Source organism: Schistocerca americana, chromosome 1 (genome assembly GCF_021461395.2).
Source record: "Schistocerca americana isolate TAMUIC-IGC-003095 chromosome 1, iqSchAmer2.1, whole genome shotgun sequence".
Taxonomy (NCBI): Eukaryota; Metazoa; Arthropoda; class Insecta; order Orthoptera; family Acrididae; genus Schistocerca; species Schistocerca americana.
The window spans coordinates 1,121,083,369-1,121,093,596 of record NC_060119.1 but is presented as its reverse complement, the minus strand read 5'-3'; the positions used below and the strand labels follow the sequence as shown (position 1 = coordinate 1,121,093,596).

The 10,228-nt window shown below is 35.5% G+C and overlaps 1 protein-coding gene across 1 annotated transcript in view; it reads left to right on the top strand.

The window, feature by feature from the left end:
* Nucleotides 1-696: 696 nt before the first annotated feature.
* Nucleotides 697-10,228, top strand: part of LOC124596909 (putative inorganic phosphate cotransporter) — a 98,798-nt gene continuing 89,266 nt past the window's right edge. Inside the window, exon 1 of the mRNA XM_047135904.1 lies at nucleotides 697-753. Coding sequence (XP_046991860.1) covers nucleotides 697-753 — 57 coding nt within the window. The remainder of the gene's footprint in view (nucleotides 754-10,228) is intronic.

The following is a 10,228-nucleotide window of genomic DNA, read 5'->3' as shown; positions in this document are numbered from 1 at the left end:
ACATGTGCGAACATGTAACTCTTTTCTATCGGTTGTGAATAAATAGTTGCCACTATTTAAGTTCCAACCCTCGTATTTATTTCTATGTTACTCAAGTTGGCAGCTGTTTTTGATTCGAATTCTGGATTATTCACTTTGTCTTCTTTTGTGAAGGCATTTCGGAATGCTGTGTTTAGTAACTCTGCTTTGGCAGCACTGTTTTCGATAGTATCTCCACAGAGATGGCACTGATTGTTTCTTGCGGCCAACATACTTCACATACGACCACAATCTCTTTGGATTTCCTGCCAGGTTTCGAGACAAAGTTTCGTTTTGGAAACTGTTACAAGCATCTCGCATTGAAGTTCCCGCCAAAACTCGAGCTTTTGTAAAAGATTACCAATCTTGCGGATTTTGCGTCTGTTTAAATCTGGCATGTTTGTTTCGTTGTTTTTGCAACAGTGTTCTGACCCGTTATGTGTACCAAGGAGGATCAGCTCCGTCTTTCGTTAATTTTTTGGTAGAGGAGTTGATTGTGGAGAACAAAGGAGAGCAGAAATCTGGACATGCTTTTACCCTCTAAACAAGGGCGCACGTAGACATAACAATAGTCTATACGCTTCTTTTGTTTTAGGAGTCCCCGCGTTGGGCGTGAGGCACCTTCAGGCACTGCTGCTATGCATCGCACACGTGCTGGTCTTCTGCTTGCGGACCGACATGTCGGTGGCGGTGGTTGTCATGGCCAACAACACCGCTGGCAACCCTAACATCAAGGTGGGTACCTGCTGGCTGAGCTGCTGGGTCATCACAACACTGTCCTAGTGCAAACAACTTGTAATTCCTACAAATAAGGCTGATATGTAGTTTTCGTATTAGTCACGCCCTTTGTAATAAGTTTATGTAAGCTGAGTTTAGCATTTGTGCTCAGTGGTTCAATGGGGTGGCGGTACAGTAAGGGCCTCTTTCTGTATATGGCTGGGTTCTAGTGGACTTGGTTTATCATTCCTTTACCATGACCCACACACAACTGTGCGATAGTTTTGAAAAGTAGTGGTGTATTTCTTTAATTATAATTGGATATTGAGACTTGTCTCTGGTATAAATTGAGACATTTTCTATACATAGTAGTAGTAGTAGTAGTAGTAGTAGTAGTAGTAGCTTTATTCATCCATAGATTACTTTTTACAAGATATAGAACATGTCAAAGTATTAACAAGTTTAGACCAATTTAAAATAAGCTAATTCGTATACACACATATTTACAGGCTTCTAGTTAGACATAATCATTAGAATTACACCCATCATACAATACTTTTTTACAAATAACTTACTAAAGAATATAATGCCACAGCCTTCACTCGTATGTCACTATCGGTCACTGCACACACTATACACACATTGTTTCAAACACTTCATTCAATACACAGACACACACACACACACACACACACACACACTGGTGATATCTTGCCATTTTTTGTACTGCAGCTTCCCATTTGCTATCCTGAAAAACTGAGTCAGCATCCCTCCATAATGAGTGAGATGTTGAGCTCAGGAAGAGGAAGAGGTGTTAGTATTGTGCTATGCATAGCTATGGGGTAAGTATTTCTAGAAAGGAAAAAAGAAGGAAAAAACATAAAGTGAAGATGTTATGTGGAATGTTAGATGTTTTATAATCATTATTATTGTTATTTATTTGTACTAGATTTCTTTCTCAAACCCCTACTCTGTTTTATCTAAGTAATCCTTCAATGTATAAAATGTGTTGCTAACAAGTACTTTTTAGCTGCCTTTTTAAACGTGTTTTTTTTAGCAATTTGTTTAATCTCTTTTGGTAATTTATTGTGCAGTTTTATTCCTTGGTAGAAAATGCTGTTTTGAGCTTTATGTTTATTTTTTCTTGGTAAATGTAAGTTGAGTCTGTCTCTTGTGGCATGGCCATGGACACAGCTGTTTGTGCAGTAATTACCAATGTTATTTTTGATGTGTATAACGTATTTTTGATGTGGGCTCAGTAAAACCAAATTGTGGCTCCCATTCAATGCAGCGCAAATTCACCTTATAGATTTAATTAGTAACGTATGATTAAATAAACTGGCTGCAGTCCTTTCCAGGAGTCTGGCGTCAGAGTTCAATTGTACAACGTGCTGTGTGCCATGTAACTACTAATAAGTCATAACATGTCTCCATATCACAATATTTATTACATAAACACAACTCACAATAGAATTGCACAATAACAACAGACATCTATCATGTTTTTCCATTGATGCAAATCTATGGCGTTCACAGAAACAAAAGTACTGTAGATCTACATGACCTACCACAGCGCCATTTCACTCTGAACTCACTTTTGCCGTATCTCTAGAATCGATTTACTGACGTGCCTCTCCCCACCAGTTTAGGAGATACGAGGTCACAAAAATGAAGTATAAATATATACTTCATAGTAGAATGAGGCCGCCTGAAGCTAAGTGATATTTCAATTGGCGTTAGTCTGAATTCAAAAGAAATTTTCCTTTGTATATTAATGTGGTAGCAACCTTGCGTAAGTCAGCGGTTCTTCACAAAACCGGTTCTGTCATATTAGCAAAAGTAAATAAATGTAGTATTTACGAAATTTAAAACGACTGAGAATTGATGTGTGATACATACCAGCATAAAGAAATTTTTAGTGCTGAATTCAAAACTAATCTGAGATTTGGCGAGTCCGTAATACTTCTGAAGTTATGGAGAATTTAATATTATGAATAACATTTCAATAATATTAATGCAGCTGATATGTTTCTGTAAAACATGATCTTTTGTTCTCCAGCATTAGCTGAATGAAATTTACCTTTGAAAACAGTCATTTAATTGAATTTTAATTTTGCACCACAACTTCCTTCGTTGATATGTGGGGAAAATATCTTTTGTTTTGTAAAGGTTATTCCACTCCATGATAAGCCGAATGATACAGGAACCGTTTTCCATGACTGTAAAGAAACAGAAACAGTTAGAAACTTACTTTCGTTAAAAATAATGTGTTTCACCAGTTTAAGGCTTTATCAGATTTTATGAATACCTATCAAGAGCATTTTAAATCACTCTGGAAAGACGAATGGCCAGAACGGATAGTGAATAAACAATGTAAAAGACAGTTGTGTTGGACTAGACCCATTTGTAAATCGTGAACACCACCAGACGAAGTGCAGCATAGAGCCACAAGTACATCGTATAAACCCGAAAAATGGGTGAATAAACTATATACTAGGCGTCCACATTGGAACTAGCTAGTTCCAACGTTGTCCCCTTGAGTTTCGGGTTTATATGTTTCTATGACGTATATGTGGCACTACATTGCACTTTGTTCAGTGGTGTTCATGACTTAAAAGTGGATGTAATCCGACAGAAATATCTTTTGGATGGTTTAATCATCATCAGTTCTGAGCATGCTCCTTTCCACCTGCTGAAACGGAATGCTCTCGATAACTTTTTATCAAATCTGATGAAGCCTTAACAAGGTGAAAGGAGTTATTTGTAATAAAAATAACTTTGCAACTAAGGCTGTTTCTTTATAGATATTCTATTTTGCACAGAGCAACAAAGTCACTTGAGAACAGCCTAGAAGGCTGAAACTAGCTGAGAACAAATAAAATTAATGCAACAAAAGTAGAAAATTCCAGTTTATTTTAATAAATTCATTGCTGTGGTATCTACTGTGAAGAAAGTGTAGGACATGCTACCATACAAAGATAAGAATGAAATCCAACATTATCGGCACATAAAAATGAAACTGTTGAAAACCATTAAAACATAAGACATAACACACAGTTAAAAATACTCCTAAACTCCATGAATATTATTAAACTTATAACACAAGTCGCTAAGAAAGTGAAAAAGCGCAGTAACATTATGTGACTCAAATGTGAAATTCATGTTAACTTCAAACAAAAGATCTGGTTCAAATGGCTCCGAGCACTATGGGAATTACCTGCTCAGGTCATCAGTCCCCTAGAACTTAGAACTACTTAAACCTAACTAACCTAAGGACATCACACACATCCATGCCAGAGGCAGGATTCGAACCTGCGACCATACCAGTTGCGCGGTTCCAGGCTGTACCACCTAGAACCGCTCGGCCACCCTGGCCGGCTGATCTGTTTCAACTGTCAATTATATCTAGCACATCTACAACTAGGAAACATATTCACTTCAGTGCAATGTAATTTGATACTCAGATTAGTTAACGAGTATTCACATCTGTGAGCTAAAAAAATTAGAGACATATATAAACTAATTAACAATGTCATAGTTTATGCTGAAATGAAACAGCATTACAGATGTGAACAAGTAGACTATAATAACTTAAAAATTTTTAACATGTTGAGAATATGACAAATATTTAATTTACAGAAGCAGAGCTGGATCTCCTGAATAAAGAATTAAAATTGAATCTACCTTCCAAACTACAAAGAAGTATGAATAAAAATCTCATACTAAAATAGCCTTGGATATAGCACAGCTCTCCATTGTAGACCAAAACAAAATTGCTTCTAAAATCTCTGAACTCATTTCAGAGAATGTAAAACACAGTTACAAAGACAGTTACTTGATGAGGGCCAACCAAAATCCAATGTGATATGTTAACATGAAATCAAATAAACTTGATGCATTAACTCTCACATGATGTCTGGTGTCTTTTTAGACTCCAAGGCTCGTTTAACTACAAATATACAGTTAGTGGGTGTAGACTACTCATGCTCCAGATATGCTATTATGGACTTATTATTATAACTGGGTAAAACATTTATGCTTATATCACAGTTGTATTACAACAATTTGAAATTTTTGCAGTGTGATCATAAAATGCCCCAGGTATGTAATATGTGATTTTCAGCTTTATGTATAAGTTTTGTTACGAAAATAAATCTTGGCAACAGTTCGCCTTATAAACCGACATTCATTTGTACATTGTTGTAAAGAACGATTAGAAAATACATTCACATGTATTGTTGTGACAAATTCAGAGTTTGGAATTGAGTGTTGTGGAAGGAAGATGTGGTGTTATAATTTATTTGTCACGAATGGTGATATACCTTTTGCAAGGGGCTACAGTCTCCAGCAGGCTTTGGCAGATTTACAGAAGAGTAATAATGATAATGAATCAATTTTTGGAAATGAGGAAGACAGTGGTGTTGATGGAGATATGGTAGAGGAAGATGTACAAGTCGGAGAGGAAGTAGATATGAGTGATTGTGAAGAAGATGATAATGGTATTCAGATACAGAGTGCATCTACTTTTGTGTCTAGATGTGGACAGATAACATATAACACAGCACCACCTGATATGCGCAAGCAGATTCAAGGAATGTAATACGTGAAGCTTCGCATATTCCACGTCACCTTAGACCAAAACTACAGACAAGGGCAGATTATTTCAGACTTTTTATCACCAATCACATGCAAATAGTAATGCTTGCATGCAAAAGATATCAAAATTCCGTACACAACTCTTGAACGCTGGATTGATATTGATTCTACAGAGCAGCAAGAATTTTTTGGTCCACTAATAATAGCTGGTTCTCATAAGGCACGTGGGAAGCCTTTGAGTGAATTTTGGTCAGAAGAGTATGTCTTAACTATTTTTCGAGTCACGATGAGCTTATCAAGATTTTGTGATATTTTGATGTGCCTCCAGTTCGATGATAAACTTGCATGAGAAGAAAGAAAAGCTGCTTCCAGGTCAAAAGCTGAATCTATAAGAGCTGTGTTTGAAATGATCGTTGGTGCATACATTTCTCCTTATGTCCCTGGACCTTATATTACAGTTGATGAGCATCTGTGCCCACTTTCAGGGGACAGTGTCCATTCAAGGTGTACATTCCTTCGAAACCTGCAAAGTGTGGGATAAAAGTGTGGGCTACTGTGGATTGTGAGAACAATTATGGTAGTGGTGGTAAATTCCTATGAGACCAAACTGCTGAGGTCATCGGTCCCTAGGCTTACGCACTACTTAATCTAACTTAAACTTACGCTAAGGACAACACACACACTCATACCCGAGGGAGGATTTGAACCTCTGACGGGAGGGAGCCGCGCGAACTGTGGCAATGCGCCCTAGACTGTGGCACCAGTTATGTCCCAAACGCACGAATGTATTTGTCATAATTGTACGAGTTTATTCAAGGGAAACGAGTGTTACATGATGTAGTTGGTCACCTGAAAGAAAGTAGTAGGAACATTACCGCTGCTAACATTTTTACAAGTTTTGATTTGGGACAAGAACTTTTTGTTAATAAATTGACACTTGTGGGAGCTCTTCGGGCCAACCAGAAAGAGATATCAAAAGAAATGTTGTCATCAAAACAGAGGTCTTCATTATCAACTACTTTTGGGTATGCACAGAATACTGTTTTAGCTTCAAATGTTCCTGCACAAAATAAATCAGTCATTTTGTTGACTATTCTACACCAAACATTTGATGCAAGTGAGTATGAGCACAAAAAACCTGAAACAATGATCTTCTACAACTCAATAAAATTAGGAGTTGATACAGTTGATAAAATGGCTAGACACTGTTCAGTAAAAAGTGGAACAAGAAGGTGGCCATTGCTGTATTTTTTGATACAGTAGATTTAGTTTGTCTTGGTGCTTACGTTCTGTATTGTAAATTTTTACGTGATATGAGAAGTAAACATGCAAGAAGATAATTCCTCTCAGAACTAGGAAAACAACTAGTCAAACCTCATATTGAACGATGAATCCTGTCGCCCCAGTGCAGAACACAATGCATTTGTTCAGCAATAATATCTTCACCTTCAAGGATCTTCTAAAGTAAAAACAACACAATAACCAGGAAGCTGATGTTCCAACTCTGGAAAGAAAACGGTGTGGTTCCTGCCCAAGAAAGTGAATCAACAATGTGATGGGTGTCACAAGTTTGTCTGTAAAGAATATGCTAGGATATGTGTGTTGTGTAATGGTTGTTCGTCATATGTTGCATAGAGCGAGTAGGAGTGTATTTCTAATAAAGTTCCATGGAAGTCATATTACACATAATAATGAAAAATTACTTTGTTACATAGCGTGTGGGTTATGATTATTTTGTGGGAAAATAATTTTTTGAAGTAAACAAATTAAGCAAAATATGTTTTCATAGATCAACCAAATGTAGAATATAATTACAAGTTATATGTAATTTAATTATATTAAGAAACTATGGAGCTGTAATATCAACATTGTGCATATGTTTCTCAATAAATTATAATTACTTTTGTGGACATATTTCAAATTTTATCGCCATAAAGTTGCTTGAATCACTTTAGGGTCAAAAAAGACGCCAGGCATACAATACGTTTTTCCAAAGCTGATACCTTGCAAGGATTAAGCATAAAGGCAATGCATTGGTAATAATATTAAAATGTCTATCTCAATAAAATTCATGAGTGTTTTTGTAAAGCATGAATGTTGTTGTTGTGGTCTTCAGTCCTGAGACTGGTTTGATGCAGCTCTCCATGCTACTCTATCCTGTGCAAGCTTCTTCATCTCCCAGTACCTACTGCAACCTACATCCTTCTGTATCTGTTTGGTGTATTCATCTCTTGGTCTCCCTCTACGATTTTTTCCCTCCACACTGCCCCCAATACCAAATTGGTGATCCCTTGATGCCTCAGAACATGTCCTACCAACCGATCCCTTCTTCTAGTCAAGTTGTGCCACAAACTTCTCTTCTCCCCAATCCTATTCAGTACTTCCTCATTAGTTATGTGATCTACCCATCTAATCTTCAGCATTCTTCTGTAGCACAACATTTCGAAAGCTTCTATTCTCTTCATGTCCAAACTATTTATCGTCCATGTTTCACTTCCGTACATGGCTACACTCCACACAAAGCATGAATAATTAAGTTAAAACATGATCCTGTAAATAAATTTAATGCATATATCAATGAAGTCCTTAAAATTTCAATTTTCTCTTCACTGCTTAAGAGATAAAGAAATGCATAATTCTGAACCCCCAGGCTGGAGCATTATGAGCACAACCAAAAATCCATGAAAAGGACATACCTGTTAATCCTACTGTCAGTAGTATTGATAGTGCCTCCTATTTATATGCAAAAACCTCAGTTACTACACAACAAGCTCTACACATATGAAAATAAATACATATGAATTAACTAATCCAATCAAAAATACATGTGTTCCTGATAACAATAAGCTGGTTTCTTCTGATATCATTTTTGTTTACACAAATATTCTTATTAAGGAAACCATTAATATAATTGAAAACAATGTAATTAAATAAAAAGAACTGATTACAGCTGAAACCCAAAAGTTCATTCACACTAAAAAAAAAGAAAATTCAGAGAACAAATTTGGAATTTTTTGAAAACCAATAAGTACGGGCATACTTGTCAATAATTAGTCATACCAAGCAGAAGTGCATTGAAGACAAATTTTCACCCAATGATATGGAGATAAATTTTCAGTTCAAAGAAGATGATATGAACCAAGATTTAGTAATACTAGAAAATTTATCTGAAGTACATTATTTCAAACTGCAAATAAATAAAAGTATATGCAGAAAAAGAAAATTAAGGCAGAATCAGAAGGAAATAAAATTACTGTAAAAAGAGAGGAAGCTAAACAATAAACTAAATTTGTTGTTTTGATCTTTAAATAATCATTTCAAATGAAAGAGCAAAAACTTTCAATAATACGGAAATCTAAATTAGGTCCCATACTGAAAACAATACTAGTAATATAAACATACCACGAGTTCAACAGACCCATTTAGTGTCAGAGATCCACAAAATTTGATGTGATGATTGTGAGAGAGTTTACATTGAAGGAATTGGTATACACTTTGTAATGATGACAGTAAAAATGCGTTTTCGTTACATCTCCTAAGCAACTTACTTTCAAAAACATTAATGGAAAGCTGCAAATTTTTCATTATGCTGAGAAACTGAAACAAACAAATATCTTAGAAGAAATCAAAATATCCAGTCATTTAAAAAGGCAGGCTGATACACTTCCTAAAGACTAAATAGATCTTCAGAACACAAAATTCCTGGATAACTTCAGTCACATTCTGCTGATCATCAATCAGAGATCATCTATACAATAAAATGAAATTTTGAGATATAATCTCACTTCACCATACACTTTAACATTTATTTTTATTTTATTCTATGTTATTTTGCATACTATTGTTGTTTAACTTTTGTCATCTACACAAATAAGTATACAGTTTTTTTACATGAAATCATATTTCCAGTTATTCCATGCTTAGCTTTTTCTGGTTTATTAGTCTAACACGTTTGTAAATGTCAAGTTGTCAAAGCAAGAAGACAACATTTGTGAACCAAAATGAACAGAAAAAATTTCAAAGAAACTCTCATTTCAGTTTTTTGTTGCAGGTTTACAGTCACAACATTACATTTTTATTCATGGAGGTAATATAACACATCTTATTTTACACAGAACCACAAAATCACTAGAGACTGGCTTAGAAGCCTGAAACTACTTGTGAATAAAAGAAATATTACAGGAAAGTGGAAAATGCCACTCTCTTTTAATAAATTTGTGTCTTTAGGTTCAGCTATGAAGAAAATGAAGGAAAAACGTTTTGGAAGTAGCCAAATGAGTAGATCCATTTTGAAACCAATTATACCATTGTGAACTCTAATTGTTTAGATTCTTAATTCATGTTAACAAAATATGGGTTAATAATCTATTTGCAACACTAGGAAAATTGATTTCTTAAAGGAATCCTAAAATACAATTTCTGAAGTAATGTATAGTATCTACGGAATCAGCAAGCACTCACTAATATTTTTGTGCTGTTATGCTTGTATACCTATCTTATGAATTAAAAATGAAATGTATGTGGTGTTAGTGTAGATAAGTGCCAAAGAGTCTATTGCTATGTGTCACAATCGACTTTGCTTCAGTAATCGAAAATCAATTATGGAATTCTATCTGAAAGAGTGGTATATAGTTCTTTAATAAATGTGGAATACAATAGCTGCCAGAAGGAATGCGTAGCGTCTAGTTGCGACTTGTCAAAGCCCCTACTGCTACATTCAATTCATTGGGAAAGTGCTATTCTGGCCTGAAAGAACAATGGGAAAACTGTTCCGAGGGAAATCGCCTATTTCAGGACATGACACTTGTCAAGTTACTCGTGTATTAATGCACTGCTATATGAGATTTGACTAAACAGGCGACAGTATTGCCACTGGAGCTGGAAACGGAAATGATAA